The sequence below is a fragment of the Leguminivora glycinivorella genome, chromosome 10 (assembly GCF_023078275.1).
Source record: "Leguminivora glycinivorella isolate SPB_JAAS2020 chromosome 10, LegGlyc_1.1, whole genome shotgun sequence".
NCBI lineage: Eukaryota > Metazoa > Arthropoda > Insecta > Lepidoptera > Tortricidae > Leguminivora > Leguminivora glycinivorella.
In genome coordinates, this window is record NC_062980.1 from 7625627 (window position 1) to 7647756 (window position 22130).

General features: G+C 37.0%; 1 protein-coding gene across 3 annotated transcripts in view; it reads right to left on the reverse strand.

Annotated features, from left to right (window-relative positions):
• Nucleotides 1–22130, reverse strand: part of LOC125230146 (G-protein coupled receptor Mth2-like) — an 87192-nt gene that overhangs the window by 11114 nt on the left and 53948 nt on the right. For all 3 annotated transcript variants that reach the window (XM_048135185.1, XM_048135184.1, XM_048135186.1), the window contains 3 exons: nucleotides 15141–15319; nucleotides 3866–4037; nucleotides 1931–2116 (listed from right to left, as the gene is read on the reverse strand). In XM_048135185.1, coding sequence (XP_047991142.1) covers nucleotides 1931–2116; nucleotides 3866–4037; nucleotides 15141–15319 — 537 coding nt within the window. The remainder of the gene's footprint in view (nucleotides 1–1930; nucleotides 2117–3865; nucleotides 4038–15140; nucleotides 15320–22130) is intronic.

Consider the following 22130-nt stretch of genomic DNA (forward strand, 5'->3'; position numbering starts at 1 on the left):
CGAACTTGTTAAATTCACAATGCAAATTTCTCTTTCTCTCAGTGTAGCAACGTGGTTGTACCAAATAAAAACCTACCTTCTTAGGTCCCTAATTTCCCCAATTTAATAGGTCTCCTATAGTAATAATATTTTTCAACTCCGAGTGCCTCAAATAACACTCAACCAATGTATCGTAACATCAAATATTATTGACAACAGCTACCTGATATGTTATAGCTGATTTACGATCATCATAAATTGGCGACATGAAACTAGGGATATTGATGGCCGGCCATTACATTGCGCTCAAGTGACACTTGCGAGCCTGAGATATGGAATGAGATATCAACTGGGACTAGGAATAGGATCGGCACAAACAAGACATAATCGAAGCCCTACAACCTTGCGGTCCGCTTTGGCAACTAATCCGGATCTGTCGTAATTCTAGTAAAAGTTCTGACAAGAAGGTAAGGTTCTTATTGCATTTGAAGCTATGGACAGTCTGGACCCTTTAGGTACGCAGCTCTACGTATATAGCCGAAATATCCATTGAAATAAATCACTCTGCATATAGAAAGCAATTTAGATTAAACTTATCCAACGCCGCGAGAAACAATCAAACTTACGTTACAACTTGTCCCACCCAACCCAACTCACGAAAAGCACTGGCCGAATATTCCGTTGACCAGTGTATTATGCGAAATGAGATCTCAGTAAGTTATCAGTCCAAAAAAAGCCTTAAATAAAAATAATTACAAACAGTAATTAGTCAATACCGCTCCGAACCGCCTCCGGTGCAAAAGTGCCCATAATGCTTGCGGCATTACCCCGTTGGATCGCTATGGCCAGCCTTTGCACCAGAAACGATTCGGAGCGCGCGGGTCTTCTCCCTTTAACCAGTTATCAGTTATCAGTTTAGTTATCAGTTTATCACTTTTACTAGTTTTATACTAAAACATAAAATTTCGAATATCCTCTTTTCCGCACTTGTATCGTAGGTAATGAATTGCCTATTATTAAAAAATAAACCTCTGCTAGAGAGTGCCTTCAAACTTTTTCCCGAGCGAGTCAACTCGATTTAATAATTGGAGAGCACAGCGGATAGCGGCGTATCTAAATTCGATAAAAATCGTTTTGACTCTCTATTGCTTATTCATTCGGGTACTGACTGTACAGAGGCAAATACATACGCGAACGTATAAAATAGTTCCCGGATAAAGCCCCGAATTTTCCGCTGCGGTAACAGTTAGGCTGCCCCGACTGTGCCAAGTTAGGTAACACACCTCGTCATCATATTTGGAAATTGGTTTTCAAACAGATTCGGGGACACTTACTAGAGTTACTAGTATAAGCTGCTGTATTTCGGTGAGCACAGTTTGAAACTAGTGGCCGTGTATGTCCAGCCGCAGCCGTACAGTGAATAGCGTTTGTCCTAACTATAAAGAAAAGTAACTGATGCTAAAGTGCGATATGCGCATGTTAAAGGGGTCGGTGATGTGTTTGGGCATATTATTTGTGTGTACCTACTCAGAAAGTTTTTTAGTTCAAAGTTAGTAAACATTACCTATGAAGTAAGTCCCCACGCAATATAAGCCGTTCCTGTGGTTAATTCGAAAACTCACCTTTTCCTGACCAAGTTGCGCACCTTCTTCTTCCAGACGAAGATGAAGAATATTAAGAAGCCCAGGATGACGTTGGACAGGTCCACGACCACCCAGTACCAGTTGGAGCTGCCCACGGCGAAGCTGATCAGCTCCACAGACCAGTTCATATCCATCACGAACAGTGTTTTATAAATATTACAATCCTAGTTCTGAAAACACCTGGACTTTCTAACGCTCATTCTGCTCAGAATCTTTGGAATTCTCCATTATACTGTTAAAAAGTCCGACCCATTAGGTCACGATATAGTTTTTTTTCTTGAAGTTTCCACTAACATTCCGAAACTCACCTTTTCCTGACCAAGTTCCGCACCTTCTTCTTCCACACGAAGATAAAGAATATGAAGAAGCCCAGCATGACGTTGGACAGGTCCACGACCACCCAGTACCAGTTGGAGCCGCCCACGGCGAAGCTGATGAGCTCCACAGACCAATTCACACCCATCACCATGAACAGCTTCAGGTATAGGCCGTACCTGTGAAGCAGGAAAAACTTTGTTGAAGAAACTGGTAAAAGGGGACCCTTTTACCAGTTTCTTTGATTTGATATTAAAATCAAGCGGGGGTTTCCTATCATAGTTAGGTAAGTACCTGCTGATATTGCTGATTGTTAATCAAATGATGAGAGAATCAGTTACTTACATTCAGAATGAAATATTTAGAACACGATTTAAACGTGGACTCCAGCTTTCATGAGGCGGGATAATGCAATAGTGTGTGATGTGCTCAATTTGTTTTTAGGGTTCCGTACCAAAAAGGTACAAAAGGAACCCTTATGGTGCGACTCTGTCCGTCTGTCACATTCCTAAATATCTCGAGAGCTACTCATGCTATCGACTTTAAATTTGGAATAGTCATGAACATTGTTAACCTCTACAAATTGAAAGTATTATTTTTTTAAATTTAATAATATTAATCATAGAAATTGGCCAATATACAAGGGGGGAAAACTGTAAAATGTGAAGAACTAGATCAAATGGGGTATCGTTAGAAAGAGCTCAAACTGTACACATCAAAACTATTTTTTATATATTTTTTGTAGTGGAAAAAAAAAGAATTATTTATGCCAAATATTACAGGAAAAATAAAGTCGTGTCGGTATCTTGGAAACTTTTTTTTTTAATAAAAAAAAACTCTTCAGATTTTAACTTTTAATTTAATCACCCTTGCAGATATATATCGTACTTCAAAATAATACGAAATTTTACGTAAAATATTATCTTTAAAATAAAGTAAAAATTGTCGAAATCGGTTACATTATAAAGAATTATCCCTGAAAAACCAATATACCATATAGGTCGCGTAAATTAGTTAGTAAATTCACCGAGAGATGGCGCTATACCTATACTTCCAGTCACGTCTTTAAAGTTATATTAAGAAACATGAGATTATTTTAACTGTTGAAAGTTTGTACGGATACGGAACCCTCGGTGGGCAAATCCCACTCGCACTTGGCCGGTTTTTTTGTATGTAAAATCGCCTTAACCGTCGTAGTCGTATAGTCTATCTGGTACATAAATAGGTAGGTAGGTTGACAGATTGGCTTGCTCGATGCCCTTGCACCTACAATTCATTCTATGTGTAGATTGACGTGTTATCGTGATAGATTCTTATCGTATGAGTAGATTTACTGTTTATACAAGGAAACCGTTTTCCGTCAGCTGTAGTTTTATGATGGAACTGTCGTCAATATTCATGATTTTCAGTTATTATCTACTATCAAATACAAATAACAAAGGTCGATTTGTGTTACTGTAGTCTCCTGAGTTAGTCGAGGGAAAAGCAAAACCTAAATTTAATAAAATTCCTGCCAACGTTAACTATTAGTTATTAAGGTACAGCGGGGCAAATCCCCACTGGGGGACAATTGTGACTGATCCATTTTTTTCCATTATTGAGTTCCATATGTATCCATTGAACACGCCTGCCATACATAACCGGTGGACACTCTATTTAATAATAAAAACATTGTAAAACATTGAAAAAAATGGATTAGTTGCATTTTCCCCCGTCGAAATTGACCCTCTGTAACTTATACTACCCAAAAAAAATATATGTGGTGCGTACGGTGTTTCCGGATCGATATAAAGTACATTTTTTTAAAGATAACGTTACGCAGTTCTTCTCTGGTATTACGCGTATCCATGAGCGACTAACCTACTTGTTTGCCTACTATAATAAAGTATAATATAAAAAAATACTTTCGAGTTACTAATACTATATACCTCTGCTTATCCTTCTTAAGACGGTCACTCCTTGCCGACTCTGAGCTCTTCAAGATGGCGGTCTCCTGCTTGATGGAGCGGATGCGGTGAGCAGTCACGGAGAACAGGATAGTGTTGCACAATACCAGCGCCAGGACTGGCGTGAAGAAGTACATGAGATCGCGCTTCCAATCTGAATAATATGAGTAGGACAAAGCTTTAAAATGAGTTCAAAGTCCTGTTTTCATATAGTCATAAGTGCTACAAGTTTTCCTAATATTCTCGTTACGCTGGGGTTTAAATTTTGCATAGTGACTTCTGTTCTGAGGTCATAATGGACAACTTTTATTATGGGACCAATGCTTAAATCGTAAAAAAATGTTAGCTGCTTCATACATTTCGACTGTCAGGCCCCGTAGCCGAATGGCATTTCTCCGACGCCACCGAAAGCGATACGCCGCTGGCTCTGTCGCGCCAATACGCAAGCGCGATAGAGATAGATATCTACTAGCGCTTCGTTTCGTGAGCGATTGTGCCATTCGGCTAGCCACCCAGGAATGTCATGATGCCGCTCATTTCTATGGAATTGGAACAGCTATTTTTTTTGCGATAAGTATCTGCATTGGTCCCAAAATAAAAGTTGTTCATTATGACCCCAAAAGTCACTATGCAAAGTTTGAATTTGAACAGTCCTTTTTATTTCACCAGCCGGCTCCATTTTTATTGATCACTGCGATGCTAGTATGATAGGTAAAACCAATTTATTGAACCTGGTTCACCAAAATATCCAAGGATTCACTTGTAAGGAACTTGAAATTGATTTGTATTTGCAGTCGTCGAATATTGACATACTCTGTATTACTGAGCACTGGCTTAAAGAACATGAATTTATGTTTAATTTTAAGAATCATAGTATAATTAGTTCTTTTTTTAGGAAATCTAGTAACCGTGGCGGGTCATTAATAATGGTTAAGCATAACTTAAAAAGTAAAGAGCGCAGAGACATTGTTGACATGTCTGTAGAACGCCATATTGAACTTTCTTGTGTTGAGATGGACCAATTTATCATTATATGCGTGTACAGGCCCCCTTCGGCGGACTATAATGTATTTGAATCAGTAATAGATGACGTACTTAGTAGTGTTTTTAGAACCCAAAAAAGTATAATTGTGTGTGGCGATTTTAATGTCAACATACTTGAACATTCGCCATTATGTGGAAGGTTATTAAACACCTTCAAATCCTTTAACTTGGTTAACTTATTCTGCGAACCCACTCGAATCACAGCAACCAGTGCTACATGTATAGATAACATTTTTAGTAACAAGGATGCGATTAGTAAATCTGTTATTAACAACCTAAGTTCTGATCACTGTGGTCTAAAAGCTTCTTTCAATGAGAAAATAGAAGAAATTCCGCAAGATAGTTTATGTAGGCCAATCTCTCAAAGGCTCCTAGATTTATTTAATCGTAATGTTACCAAACGATTATGTTGTCTTTCATGTACGCAAGAAAACCCCAATTGTTTGAGTTCTGATTTATTTAACTGCATTAAAAATGAATTTGATGTCTGTTTCACTAAAAAGAAAGTAAAAAGCAGGACCAAGACTAAATTTAGCGACTGGGCTACGCCGGATATTCATAAGACAAGACGCCAACTCTACGACTTATACGATTTAAAAGCCACTGATAAAAGGCCGGAATTTCTGGAGCATGTTCGGAATTTTTCAAAATCTTTTAAGATGATGTGTGTCGCCGCGAAAGCTAATCACTTGTCTAAAAAGATCCTAAATTCTAGTGATAAGGTTAAAACTGCCTGGCAGGTGATCGGCAATGAAACTGGGAAACGTAAAATGAAGGATCCGCACTACAAGCTACGAATTGGTGACGCTTTAGTAAGTTCCGACCGTGAAGTGGCAGATCATTTTGAGCAGTTTTTCTCGAATATACCGGTAGAAACAACAAAGTCTCTTAATTCGTCGCCAGATGTCGCTGAAGAAATTTTGAAGAGAAATGTAGCGGAATGTACAGAATTCTTCAAATTTTCGTATATCACTCCGAACATAGTTCTTAAGACTTTTAGATCACTGAATTTAAAGAAAACTGAAGATCTATGGGGCCTGTCAGTCAAAGTTTTGCATTCCATTATTGAATCTATTGCACCATATTTAGCTGAGATTTTCAACAGATGCATTGATGTTGGCACTTTTCCAGATATTATGAAACATAGCAAAATTATCCCGTTGTTTAAATCAGGAACGAAGACAGATCCTACGAACTTTAGGCCGATTTCAATACTACCTGCATTAAGCAAAGTGTTTGAGAAACTTATTTTAAATCAACTGCTGTCGCATTTCAACAGAAATAAACTGCTTGATAGCAATCAATTTGGTTTTACCAAAGGTCGATCAACCACTGACGCTGGTGCGGTACTCCTAAAGCACATCTTTGACGCTTGGGAAAAAGCTCAAGATGCTGTTGGAATTTTCTGTGATCTGTCCAAGGCATTTGATTGCGTAGATCACGAAAATTTAAAACGAAAATTAAGCCACTACGGGATAAAAGCCGGTGCCCTCGACTTAGTCTCATCATATCTGTCGGATAGGACTCAGAGAGTAGTTATTAATGGAACTCATTCGGCGGGGTCCCCGGTAGCCCTCGGAGTGCCTCAAGGTTCAATTCTTGGTCCCTTCCTCTTTTTAGTATATATTAATGACCTACCCACTCTTGTTAAAGGCAGACATGATATAGTGTTATTTGCGGATGACACTTCTCTTATATTCAAAGTGAACAGGAAGGAAAATAGCTTCGACAGTATTAATGATGCCCTATCAACTATAGTTAACTGGTTTACGGCAAACAATCTACTTTTGAACGCCAAGAAAACCAAATGCATCAAGTTTGCGTTACCTAACGTCAAGCAGATAAATAACAGCAAAATCCAAATAAAAGGTGATACGCTGGAGTTTGAAGACCAAACTGTTTTCCTGGGAGTCACTTTAGACTCAAAACTGCAATGGCACGCACATATTGCTACTTTAGCTAACAAACTTAGTTCAGCTGCCTACGCAGTAAGGAGAATCAGACAGCTAACAAACGTAGAGACGGCCAGGCTGGTATACTTTGGTTACTTCCATAGTGTTATGTCGTATGGAATTCTGTTATGGGGTAAAACCGCAGATATTCAGACGATATTTGTGCTGCAAAAGCGAGCTGTACGTTCCATATATGGACTGGGCGCTCGAGCTTCCCTAAGAGAGAAATTCAAAGAGGTGAACATTCTTACCGTTGCCTCTCAGTACATACTTGAGAATATTATGTATGCTAGGAAAAACATCCATGAATACAAGCTTAACAGTGATATCCATAACTATAACACTAGAAACAAACATAAACTTGCCGTGCCCTTCCACCGTCTCCGTAAGGTTAGTACGTCTTTCGTTGGGAACTGTACACGTTTTTATAACAAAATCCCCATTGATGTAGTGAACTTGCCACTCGGCAAATTTAAGTCACATGTTAAGCGCTGTTTGCTAGGTAAAGCTTACTATACGGTAAATGATTTTATAAATGATAAAAATGCCTTTAAGCCAGTAGCTTGATTATGGTAGCAGAAGTTTGTAATACAACCGTACTAGTATCCAGTAAAAATGACACAGCGTAATTTTTCTCATGTGATTGTATTGTATCATTAGTTATGTTAGTAGGACGCTTAGAGACCTTATACACCTCTAAGATTTTTGTTTTCATTATATAGCGTAGTTATATAAAATTTATTTAAAGTATGATAGTACACTGACCCTTAGAGACCTTTACATCTCTAAGTCACGTTGAGCATGTAATTAGTTATGTATAGCTATACTAGGCATTGTTGCCCTCTTTAATGTCACCTACAAGCTTAATGTCGTGTTTCACTGTGTCGATTTTTCTTTTGTCAATTTGCTGTTAGCTTGAACATGTCATGCTCGCTTAAAAGTCTTTGCTTACGGTGGCGTGTTGATCGGGTCGCCACCTTCCCGAATGGAGGTTGAGGGAGGCGATGGCTGAGATACGCGTCATACTCGTGAACGGGCGCTGTTTGTGGAGACTGGTCTGTTCAAGCTTACCTGGGCCACATGTTTTGTTAGATTATTTAACTTTACTTTTGAGCGGATTGCGAGACACTACATTCGGTTCTTGTAAGAATTAAACTTAAGTAAGTAATGTCTTAAGGATGACACTAGAGACCATCACGTTGTCGTTTAATTTAGTTAATTTTAGCTTTTGGACACTTAGAGACTTTATACATCTCTGAGATTTTGATTATATTTTATTTTAAAATAGATTCCTTACTTTAATGACCTTGTTGTCGTTTGATTAAGTTAATGTTAGTTTTTTGGACACTTAGAGACCTTATACATCTCTGAGATTTTGATTATATTTTTAAACTTAATTTGTAACCTTGATTGGCCCTTATTTGTAAACTTGATTTGTTCTTTAATGATTGACAACTAGAGACTTGTACATCTCTTGAAATGTGTAATTTAGCTGTTCATTTTCTGTATTTTTTTTGTATTATTTGACAAAGGTTTTTACTTTTAAATATTTTAATTTTATAAAATCTGACTCTTGGAGACGCTATACATCTCCATGGATTATTTGATTAAGTATAATATTTTTACTTGTAATATTTAGTCTTTTACAACTATTGAAGTATTATAGATTTCTTTTATCTTTGTATCTGTTTGCACTTTCTTTATGTATTGATTATAGTTAGTAATAATATGACATTTAGAGACTTTATACATCTCTAATTCTATATCAGTGTATAGCTACTTTGCTTATGATTAATATTTTTAGTTAATATTTCTAATAATTTCATTTGTTTAACTTTAATGAATACTCTGTAATGTTGACATGTAAAAGTGCCCCCGTGGCCTATTTGCTGAATAAATGATTTTGTATTTTGTATTTTGTATTTCACTTTTTATAGGACGATATTCAATGTTCCTTGAAATGCTGTTAGTAAATAAGAACTAAGAAAACTATAGGTATCCTTTTCACTAGCACCCTAAAGAAAAGGATGCATATAGTTTTCTTCGTTCTTATTTACTGACAGACTTGGTTTACAGAGTATAGTTTTAGTTTGTGTAAAGTACATCAGTTCCATGCAGCTGCAGGCCTAGCACATGATGGCCGCGGGAGTATGTCGCCGCGAGATAGACTACCTGTCATACACCGTCCAATTACCGAAGGCTTTGCTTACTTACTTGGCTTAGGCTTACTTGGAGGCCTTGGTCACTTTTTCTTTGTATATGACATTTATTTAATGTTTATAGTATAATAGTAGTGTTACTACTTAAAAAATACAAATTAAAATATTTTCAAATGAGAATAATTTAATTTGTTCTAAGAATATTATAGTTATATATAATAATTCAAAATTAGAGGGGAATTGGACGTTAGAAGATAGAGTGGCAGTCGTCCATAGTCAACAGTGCTTGCTCGCCATTATCAATCATCGTGGGGTAAAATACTAGAAAAGGATTGGAATAAAATACAATGAAATCAGTTAAAATGTCCTTTAAGTATATCATTAATTTTCAATGAGCTTGAATTTTTCACTCGTGAAATCCTAAAAGCATTTGATGGAAAATCAATTATTTCTGCCGTTCGACGGGCGGTGGATTTAACTATCGACTGCCTGGCTTATTGTTTTTTTAACTCGCGCATACAGCGTGAAATTTATGAGCGCGTTAATAAAAGCATAATAAAAGCCATATTTTACGCCCGCGCTGCACACGTAGGGTAGACAGATAAAATCATACGTAGCATTCCAGACGTAGTTCGATAAACTTTATCTCATCGGTGCGTCCCTATCGCGCTTACAAGTAGTTTTAAAAGGACGGGGCCTCACGTTATATGGTTTATCACGCGACCATGTTTGCCAGGCTGGGCTGTTGGGAATGATAAATTATTTTTTCTACTCCCGTGTTGTTATTCGTCACTTACCGTGTCGTGCATAGATCGTTAAAACCCTACATAAAAGATGCCCGCCCCCGGCCGGCGCCCCGCGTACCCACGCATACGATATAGCTCTTACAGCATTGTTAGGTAGCCGTTAAGGGATATAGCGGGCCGGGCCGCGGGGCGCCGGCCGGGGGCGGGCGGCGGCGCGGGGGAGTGCGAGCGACAGGGTGAGTGCAGAAACATTGCAGAGGACAAGTCAAAATACTTGTAGGAAACAGTGCGAATTTCACGAAAGTTATTCTAGAAAACTATTCAAAAGTATGTGCATGGTCGTAGAAAAAGTATTGTATGCAACGGTGTTTAACTGAGTCAAAAAATACTCGTGGCGTCTTAATAACAATTTTCGGCTTCGCCTCAAATTGTTACCCACGCCACTCGTCTTTTTTGACCTCCTTTAAACGCCTGTTGCATAAAATACTATTTTCTACTCCCGTGTTGTTATTCGTCATTTACCGTGTCGTGCATAGATCGTTAAAACCCTACATAAAAGATGCCCGCCCCCGGCCGGCGCCCCGCGTACCCACGCATACGATATAACTCTTACAGCATTGTTAGGTAGCCGTTAAGGGATATAGCGGGCCGCGGGGCGCCGGCCGGGGGCGGGCGGCGGCGCGGGGGAGTGCGAGCGACAGGGTGAGTGCAGAAACATTGCAGAGAACAAGTCAAAATACTTGTAGGAAACAGTGCGGATTTCACGAAAGTTATTCTAGAAAACTATTCAAAAGTAAGTGCATGGTCGTAGAAAAAGTATTGTATGCAACGGTGTTTAACTGAGTCAAAAAATACTCGTGGCGTCTTAATAACAATTTTCGGCTTCGCCTCAAATTGTTACCCACGCCACTCGTCTTTTTTGACCTCCTTTAAACGCCTGTTGCATAAAATACTATAAATTACTTTACTAATTTAACCCGGTGCGCTCATGGCCTTGTGGAGTCTGCATGTTGTATTCAAATTGTTAATGCAGGTTAAGGTATCCAAACTTTATTGCACATAATAAAGTGCAACAGACGGACTTCTTAGCCTTTAGGCATTCTCAACCAGTTAACCTTTAGGCAAAACAGAAATGTACCAAGGTGTAGTGCAAAAAAAAACATTTTTGTCGCAAATCTCTGAATATCCTGGGACATCCGAGGACGAGACCAGTGAAACCTGCGGCCTGCGACACAAGCTAATCGAGCTTTCGAGCCTTACCAAACACAGTGTATAATGTGTATATAAAGGATTTACCTTGCTCTATTCTAGCTATTACTACTAGTACAAACGGCACACACTATATAAATAATATAGGTATGTACCTTCATACCTAACAATTTCATCTAATTATGTCTAAGTATATTCAGTTTACATTTAAATGTAAAGGTACCGCTGCCACATCTACCTCTAAATATATATAGGCTATATTTTTTTTATTGTTAAACATCATGATTTTACAACGTGTCCTTAAAAATTACACAAGCACTCTTTAGAAGCGATAAAGTTGTCCAGCTTTTTATATTTATGTACCACGTAACGACCATCCGTAAATACCGTACTTATGCATTATTTATTAGTTTACACGATATTCAGGAACGGTAACTCACCATTTTGGAAATGGCTTGTTTAACATAATTAAATTAATCCGTTGTAATACCGGGTTAACAATTTACCTACTCTGAAACAAAGAGCATTGAATCACTACGTTTTAAGAGTCGGCACTCTCGAACAACCGTCGAACCGATTTATGCAGGCGTTTTTTCGATGGTCGTGAGGTCATGTCACTGCTACCAACACAAAGAAAAAATCGCTAGGGCTCGACCAACCCAGTCCCTAATATTTATCGATATCGATAAATTTGCGATATTTTGCAGTATGGCGACTTTACAGTAAATTTATAGTATTTATACATATATTTAAAAAAATGTCTGGGATGGCTGTCAGAGGCGTATTTCAAGGATTTGGCGTTGGCATCCTGAGCCAGTCAGGATTACCGCCCCGTTAAGTGACGATAAAGTATTAAATTTAAGAAAAAAACGCTGCTTCGCTATTCTAAAAAGAGCCTGCCGCCTTTAATACGCCCCTGTATAAAATGAATAAAACAGAAGCAAAATATACTATCACTTTTCTTTTACATGAAGTAATTTTTCAACTACTTTACAGTACTTCTCAGTTGAACTAATTTTGAGGCGTTTGCAGAAAATTCCTATGATTTACTGTGCTTGACGTTCATATTTGGCACTGCCTCCTAATTAAGAGTTTTGTTATAAGCCAGTATTTGTTGCTTCAATCTTCGTGTTTCTTGCATGTTTACCAGGGAAAGTTAATATTTACTGCAAAAAGCCTTGAAAACCTTTGCCCAACATTATCTTCATACAGGAGATGGATAAATATGCCGATTCTTCGTTGCCTGTTAAAATTACCCATAATCGTCATCTGAAATAAAGAGATTATCGATAAGTTGGTCACACTCTATTGGTATTTTAGGTTATTTGTTTGTTTACGAAAAAACTTATTTACAGAATGTTTTTGCTTAAATCGTAGACTGTACATGATAAGTACTACTTTAAATTGATTAAATGAGTAGGTAATTGTTAGCAACTCGAAACGAAAATATAATAAAATACTAGTTACCGACCTGCATATATCCAGTGCAAAGCTAGGCAAAAACAAGCCACCATCACAAATTTCACACTTTCTTATTGGTTTGCCCGAAATTTCAATAATAACTTTAGTTATTTTATTATTTACTTACAAAATTCAAACAAGTTACGACAGATTTGACATTGACGACTTGACGTTTGAAAAAAAAAAACACGTAGGTCAGGCCATAGACTAAGGAAATATGAAACTCTATTATCTATGTATTTTTGCTACCAAAATATAATGGACTTTAGTACTATTAATAATAGATGTCATTTTGATTTGATAGCATTTTTTTTTGTGTCGTAATGTTGGAAATCATTGCTTGATGATATTATCATACTATGGAGTGACGACGGGCTGCTCTGAAATGAAACAACCTTACCGGCATTAATTTATTAAGTATATATTCTAACGAAAGTGATTTCCAAGAATTATCTTATCCTGTGTGAACCGTTACCGAGCGTCAAGATGCTATCCCGCGTAAAATATTGCCCTTGTTCTTATCCGCATCCTTTAAGCTAAACCTGGCTAATCCTAATAAATATGCTAGTGAATCGCTGAATGAACAAACGTACAACAAGTACAACGAGTAAGTAATTATGTACTTTCCTATATTGTGCTCGAACTTAAAAATGTATTTTGTTTCGTTTAAATTATAATTCTTATTTCTTGTTGGTCCCATTCTTGAAAACCTGAAAGATTTAGAATTCCAAAGACATTTTAGTTTTTACTCGTGCTCGATGTTTTCCTTCTTTGTGTCTGTCTGAACAAAACAAATCTGAAATCTGGATTAGATATGGATGGAAATAACTTCCAATTAGTTAATTTAATTTTCTCCTCACTAGCTCGGAAACACGTGTTTTGTCATTTAATACCAGCGGGTAAAAACACATTTTATCCACTAGTGGGTAAAGTAATTTGACCTTGAATAAAGTCAATTTAACTGCTTTTAAGTTGATAAAAGTAGGTGAATCTAGTAATAATGATGATTTACCACCTGTGGAACTACTGGAAGCAGTATTAAACGCATTTTTAGCGTTGTAGTTTCCTCGCTGTAGTGAGGGGAAAAGTTTTGTGTTACACTCGGGTGCAAATGTATTTTACTTCTCGTGTGTAAAAAAACTCGCAAGTTCAGGATTCTATTCTCGAACCACTCGCTTCGCTCGTGGTTCAACTATAGAATCCTTCCACTTGCTCGTTTTTCAATTCCACACTCGGCGTTAAAATACAACTTTGCCCCCTTGTATAACAAATAACTATAAAATTGATAAAAGTAGGTGAATCTAGTAATAAAGATGATTTACCACCTGTGGAACTACTGGAAGCAGTGATAAACCCATTTTTTGCGTTGTTGTTTCCTTGCTATAGTGAGGGGAAAAGTTTTGTGTTACACTCGGGTGCAAATGTATTTTACTTCTCGTGTGTTAAAAAACACGCAAGTTCAGGATTCTATTCTTGAACCACTCGCTTCGCTCGTGGTTCAACTATAGGATCCTTTCACTTGCTCGTTTTTCTATTCCACACTCGGCGATAAAATACAACGTTGCCCCCTTGTAACAAATAACTATTATCTACCGTATAAATACGTAATGATTTGGTATAAATTACCCTCTTCAATACTCTGGAGCAACTATATGTATAAGACATTTATAGATATAAAAAACTGTGTAGCTATTATATTGTGGGAACAATGGCAACCGCACGAATGACAAGATTTTATCCAGCGTGAAGCATAGTCGGAGTTCAGACTCCGCTATCTCTCGGTGTGTTTCCTAATAAATTTAATGTGCGACTGAAAAGCACTAACTATTCATATGCCTAGTGTAGTGTAGTGTAGATTCATGTAACTAATGTAATTTAATAAGGCTAACAATGTAGAACATTTAATATAGTAAGGTCCACTTGCACCAACCACTTAACTCAGGGTTAGTGTCAAATTCCATATAAAATAGTGGGTTACGCTTACGCCTCCATTTTCATTGGTGCAAGTCGCCCTAAGATACGTCCTAAACTGTGCATTCCAAGCAGGTACGAGTACTTAGGGTCCCCCCACATCTAGCGTCTCGCGAGCGTCGCGTCGGGCCAACTGTATGGGCAAAGCCTGACGCCGCGTCGACGTCGCGTCGACGCGGCGTCTTTTTCCATACAGTTGGCCCGACGCGACGCTCGCAAGACGCTAGATGTGGGGGGACCCTTAGTCAAAATGAGTAAGAGTAGTATATATTTACTACAAACCTGAATTAACAATAACTATCGTAATTTGAAGTTTTGATTTTTATCGTGCACAGAAGATATAATTAGTGTGTTGATGCTTAACTTCCATTTAGCACCCACCTTCAAACCAACATCTCCCCGCCCTGACTTCGTGACATCGGCCCAACGCCAAACTGCATGAAGGCGGTCAAAGAGGTAAGCACCACCAGGCAGGCAATTATGGTCGCGCGATAAGTGATAAAATAGCAGGCCGTCCCTATCGCACTATTTGTAAGTGCGATAGGGATGGCCTGATATTTTATCGTCTATCGCGCGACCATGCTTCCCGTGCAGTTTAACACCCACGTGTACAGCCGATACATTGTTACAAATTATTATCACAGGAACCAATACTTAACATCTACTTATGACTATGACCCACCTTCAGAACACAAACTTCTACTATATCACCCACCTTCGAACCAGCACTTCATATCTCCTAGCCCTGGTTTCATGATGTAATTCGGCAGTGGCCCGAACTGCATGAAAGCGGTGAGGGCAGTGAGGACCAGTGGTACCCCCCACGCGTACAGTCCATACATGGCGAAGCGGCGTTGCTCGTGGCGTTTCTTACTGCTGCCTCCTCGGTAACCCCTGTGATTGGAATGAAATGGTTATTTTACATACTCGGAATAATCAAATTTTAATATTTAGCGGTTATACTTATCTTTTATTTAATAACTAGGCACTACTACAGCATATAATAAGGATTATAACCGAAACAAACATTGTACAGCAAAGAAAAAGCGATGAAGTTCACCGGTGGTCGAACCGGGAGTGGGATCTGAGTTTTCATTTTACGCGGCTAACGTCTTTACCACTTGACCACCCGACCGCCCAGTCAAATGTTAACTAGTCGTAACCGTGTCGCATCCCCGTTTGTGTCAACTCAAGTTCCTAATATTTAAAACTATAGAATGCTAAACCTACAGTCTGAGCAAAAGAAGTAGAAATTAAAAAGTGGTAACATATTTATTTGAAAGGGAAAGGGAGGATGAGGGACTTGACCGGTGAGAGAGCGAACAGTGCAGACGCGTTCACGATTTATTTCAAAAATATTTTTTGCTGTTGCGATCAAAACTAGAACTTAAGTCTCTTTACATAGATTCTGTGTCACATTGCTAAACAAGTGAGTGTTAATTCATTTTGCATCTGAGCCAGCGCAGGCGGCTTATCAACGCGCAACTAGTTAAGCCCAGTGGAGCGTTCCGTTAAACTAACCGTTAACTAACGACTCACAGTTGATACATAATGAGTGACCAGGAGTATCAAGACATCGATGGGGCGTCGCAATCACAACAGAATCGATTAAAAATAAGTGATAGTGAGACATCTCTGGACCAAAAAGCTGCCCGCAAGAGGAAACGGATTGAGAAGAATGATGACCTGAGAGCAGACTTAAAAGATTTTCGCGAAGAAATGCGCTTACTCCTAGAAGATTTTTCTGTAAAGCAAAACACCAAAATGGAAAATATTGCAAGAGACATCTCAACCATAAAAGATCAAATAAATAGCATCCAGTTCAAAACGGACCAGCTCGTCTTAGATCATGATAAACTTAAAACAGAAGTCGCTGAGATCAGAAATAGCGCTGAAGAAGCAACGCGTAGAGTCGTTTCATTAGAAACAGACGTGCAAGAGATAAAGGCATCAACAACCAAAAGTGCATCACCTGCACCACAGATGGCACTCATCGGTGAAGATCTAATGCAAGAAATCAGTGAGCGCTGTGTACGTGAGAAAAATATTATTATTATGGGGTCACCTGAACCACAGTCAAATGATCACAATGAGCGATCTGCCTTGGACGCTGAAGAAGTCATAAAACTGATTAAAATGACAGATGTCAACTGCCCGGATCCAATAACCTGCTCTCGTTTAGGTAAATATGTGCCAGGAAAGGTAAGGCCGATAAAAGCCACGTTTGATACTGCCGCAACTGTGAAAAAAATCCTTAAAAATCGAGGGAAAATTGAAAACAGAGAAGTAAAAATCTTCTCAGACAAGACACCATACCAGCAGAAGCTAATGAAGAACTTAAAAGAAGAACTGCAAGCGCGTATCAATAGCGGAGAAACAAATCTAGTCATAAAGTATGTTAGAGGAGTACCTAAAATAGTCGAGCCTTTGTCAAAAAACTGAGTAACAATAGCGAAAAAATCTTGAACAATGAGTCCACGGAAATATCTTACCAAGTTGTGCAAAATTATGATGACTTACACAGAAACAAGAAATCCCTTTCAATTCTATACATGAATGTACGTAGCCTAGTGTATCCGGGAAGACTAGATGAGATAAAATGCATTTTACAAGCCATAGGCAAAGTACATATTGTAGCATTAACCGAAACATGGATTAAATCGGTAACAGAAGCAAAAGCACTAAATATACCCAACTATACACATTATTATAATTTTCGTCATCATTCAAGAGGAGGAGGTGTTTCATTATTTGTGCATAATGATATAAAACAAAATATAGTTGAAGAGACATGTGAAGAAGATAATCACTTTTTGTGGGTACACATCGAAAAATTTAGCTTGCACATCGGTATCATCTACAAACCTGGGCGAACGAATACTGACCACTTTTTAGAATTACTCTCTAAACAACTAGAAAATAAAAAGAGAACCTTAGTTCTCGGAGACTTCAATTATAATATACTAGAGGCGTCCAAAACCGTAAGAGAATATAAAATACTATTTAAAGAATATGGATACACTATACTTAATAAACTGACCCAAACCCACTGCACACGTGAAACATCGGAAACTAAATCTATTCTCGACCACGTATGGTCAAACATTAAAGGTCATAGCTATCATATGGCTATAATTGAGTCTAATATGTCTGACCATAAACAAATCTTTCTTGAAATTAAAGGATGTCCATCAGTTCAAGCCCAAAAGGTAGAATTTGAGTCAGTAAATTACAGTAACTTGTATAAATCTATAGAAAATGGTAACAAAATAGGAACCCATGATAACTACGAGGATTTTGAGGAGTATATCCTTACAGAGATCAACAGAAACAAATCAACAAAAGTAAAAATACTAAACCCACCAAGGAATGATTGGATAAATAAGAATGTTATAGAAGCAATAAACCATCGTAATACCCTCTGGAAGAAAAGCAATAATGAGCCAAATGATGAAAACCTAAAAGAAGAATTACGCATCGAAAGAAACAAGGTCTCAAACCTGATACAATCAACGAAATGTAAATATTATCATAAAGAATTTAAGTTATGTAAGGGAAAGCCGTTGAAAATGTGGGACTTGATCAATAACCTATCAAATAACAAAACAAAATCTGAAAATACAATCCTAAAATTGAAAACGGGATCGGAAACAACTTCAGACACTACCAAAATATGCGAATGTTTTAATAATTACTTTGCCAATATAGGCACTATTTTAGCAAATCAAATACCTAGCGAATATCAAAATAAAGAAATTTGCGGTCTCACGATCCCCAATAAAAAGCTCACAAATCTGAAACATACATCTGTAAACGAAATTTCAACTATTATTGACAAATTAAATCCAAACACAAGTTCAGGTATCGACGGTCTCACCACAAAAACTCTAAAGTGCATAAAAACTCTAATTCTTGGGAGCCTCGAGAAATTACTGGGGACGCTATTGCTATGTCTTGTATGGGAACCCTGCATTTTATGATTAAGCACTGAGACTTGGCACAGTTGTTCATTGGGTGGCCCTGAGTAGATAAAGATCGGGAGGCATCGAGAGCCCCCCTTAATTTAGGAGGGAGGAGGGGGGGAAGGCTGGCGCCTCCGCGCTTCCTTTGAAACCATATTTCTCTAAAACTATACAAAATAGGGCATGCGATATATCATTTTCGGATAAATGAAGGACGAGGAATTCATTTTTGGAACAAAAAAAATGTATTTTGGAACAAAAACACAAAATAAAATGGGAAAATTTAAAAACGAGATTTTTTTTTATACACATTATTGCACATTTTATGAAAACTGTAATGGTTTTTTTTAAATAAAAATATTATTTAATAGCTACATTTATCTAGTTTAAGAAAATGTATAATTTGTTATAGAAATATATTATAGGACGAGTGATAAAAAATAATTTACATCGCCCGATAGGGTGATTTGAATGCTCATTTCAATAAGTTTTGTCAATGATTTCAGGTATAATCACTATTTTTAACACACGAAAGCCGTAATCATTGTAGTTTATGGCTATTTTAGTGATTAATGTACTTAAAATAATAAAAAATACAAAAATTAAAAAAAAATGAAAATGTGATAACTTTTTTATAACATTATACTATTTTGTTCTTTCTATACAATATATATCTAAAAGCAATAAATATGAATAAAAAGCCACATCTATGTAGTTTATAAAAATATATAGTTTGTTATATAAATATATTACGAAACGCGAGATAAAAAATAATGAAAGTGACGTGGCAGGGCGATCGTGATGTACGGTACGGGTCAGCTTGTATGATTCGATGAGGTGAGGTAAAGGCACTCAAAGCTCTCAAAAAGTGTAGTTATTTAGAGTACTTCAAAGTAAACATACTCCTATATAGTCTGAATTTAACTATTGATATCACATTAAATGATCGATTGATATGATAGGTCAGATATATACATCTGATCCTAATACATCTTGTGAAATAGTAGATATCTATATGATTTGCATAATTTATGGATAATTCTTACTTGACATATTTATTATTCCAGATCTGCGTCCTGTACTTTGGTTAACGAGTGCCGAAAATAGTTATTAACCAAAAAAGACCGCCAAATTAACAGCATTTCACCGACAAAAGCTGCCTTACACCATTTTTGTAAGGGTTATAGGTATATCAAGGTGTCCATGTATGGGGTCAACTAAACCCAATTCAAAATTTGCTATTATTTGCTACTTGTGGCTGGACGAAAGTCTGTAACAATTGGGATTTGGGAGCCTACTTGCCCGCAACTTTGCCTGTTGCTGCAGAAACATGCCTCGAAATTGTCGGATGCAGGTGTAAAAAACAGTGCCGCGTAAGCCAACCGTAAAAAAAGACTTTTTAAATTAAATGTTCGGAGCTGATGTGCTTATGCAGTGGGTGTTGTGAATGTTGTGATATATCTTATACTATTAAACGAGCAATTCTTGTATATTTATTTATTTATTTATTTATTTATTTATTTATTTATTTATATATACCGACGATCTCGGAAACCGCTCTAACGATTTCGCTGAAATTTGTTTTGTGGGGGTTTTCGGGGGTGAAAAATCGATCTAGCGTAGCCTTAGATCCCGGAAAACGCGAATTTTCGAGTTTTCTTGAGTTTTTCTTTCGCATTTGTAAACGTAAAATATGGTCCTTAATTTCGCCGCGCGCGCATCGATTCCGCGTAGCTCAGTCGCACGAGGTCGGTCTAATGTACGCAGATAGATCGTAGCTAGGTGTCAGGGTTTCGAATCCCGGCCAGAAATTAAGTTTTTGTTTTTTGTCTTTTTTTTTGTTTTTGTATTTATAAGAGTTTTTTTTTTATCTAAAGACGTGATATATTAAAATAGAACCGAGCGAAGCTCGGTCGCCCAGATATTACATAATTAAATTCAGACTATTCATGTTGTTTTATTTTAATAACTCAAAATAGCTACACTTTTTGAGAGCCTTGAGGACTAGCCCCGATACACATGTTTTCGTCTAGTCGGACCATTTTTTGAGGTTCTACTTTGTACAAAAGCAATGTCTTAGTTCAAAAATCCTTAATGTTTAATGCTAATACGAATCTAGTTTATTTTTTATGGCACTATTGCGCAATAACTAACTATCATTGATACTGAAAGGAAGAATATGACGATTTTTATTTTATCTTTTATGGATGGGTAAAACCGATTTAAGGGGGCCCAAAGGAAGTAACTAAGTAATCTGCTAGTAAACTAAAAAATCTTCAAGCCTATGCATGCAGAACTGCTTTAGGAGAGGAGAACATGATTAAGACAATTTTTCTTTTACATTATAAGTCATATGCAATTTTATTTTACAATCAAAATAAACTATATTATAGGACTTTTACAATTTTCTGTACTGGGTCGTGTGCAAACGTTATTAGAATAAATATATTTCTGTATTACTAGACGAACTCCACTGCACAGCGGGTAGTACCTTTACCTCACCTCATCGAATAATGCAAGCTGACCCGTACATTAAAATTTTCATTTTCATTATTTTTTATCTCGCGTTTCGTAATATATTTATATAACAAACTATATATTTTTATAAACTGCATAAATGTGGCTTTTTATTGATATTTATTGCTTTTAGATATATATTGTGTAGAAAGAACAAAATAGGATAATGTTAAAAAAAATTATCGCATTTTTAATATTTTTTTAAATTTTTGTATTTTTTAAATTTTAAGTACATTAATCACTAAAATAGCGATAAACTACAATGATTACGGCTTTCGTGTGTTAAAAATAGTGATTTTACCTGAAATCATTGACAAAACTTATTGAAATGAGCATTCAAATCACCCTATCGGGCGATGTAAATTATTTTTTATCAGTCGTCCTATAATATATTTCTATAACAAATTATACATTTTCTAAAACTAGATAAATGTAGCTATTAAATAGTATTTTTTATTTTAAAATAACTATTACGGTTTTTATAAAACGTGCAATAATATGTATGAAAAAAAAATCTCGTTTTAAGATTTTCCCATTCTTTTTGTATTTTTGTTCTAAAGTATATTTGTTTTGTTCCAAAAATGAATTCCTCGTCCATCATTTATCCGAAAATGATATATCGCATGCCCTATTTTGTATAGTTTTAGAGAAATATGGTTTCAAAGGAAGCGCGGAGGCGCCAGCCTTCCCCCCCTCCTCCCTCCTAAATTAAGGGGGGCTCTCGATGCCTCCCGATCTTTATCTACTCAGGGCCACCCAAGGAACAACCTGTGACAAGTCTCAGTGCTTAATCATAAAATGCAGGGTGTTGTGCAATAGCGTCCCAGCTAAATATATTAATCAATCTTTCGATAAAGGCGTATTTCCTGATTCTCTTAAAGTAGCTAAAGTTCGACCCATATTTAAATCTGGTGACAAATTGGATCCTGGAAATTACAGACCAATATCTGTCCTACCAATAATATCAAAAATCTTCGAAAAGATCATCCATCAGCGATTGACAGAACACCTAGACTCTAATAATTTCCTTTCCAGCAAACAATACGGTTTTCGATCAAAATCAAACACACTATCGGCAACTACAGACCTACTAACAGAAATAAAAGTTAACATTGACAGTAAAAATATAGCCCTCGGCATTTTCGTTGACCTCAAAAAGGCTTTTGATACGGTTAGTCACTCTCGTCTCCTATCAAAGCTAAATTCGATTGGTATTATTGGAAATG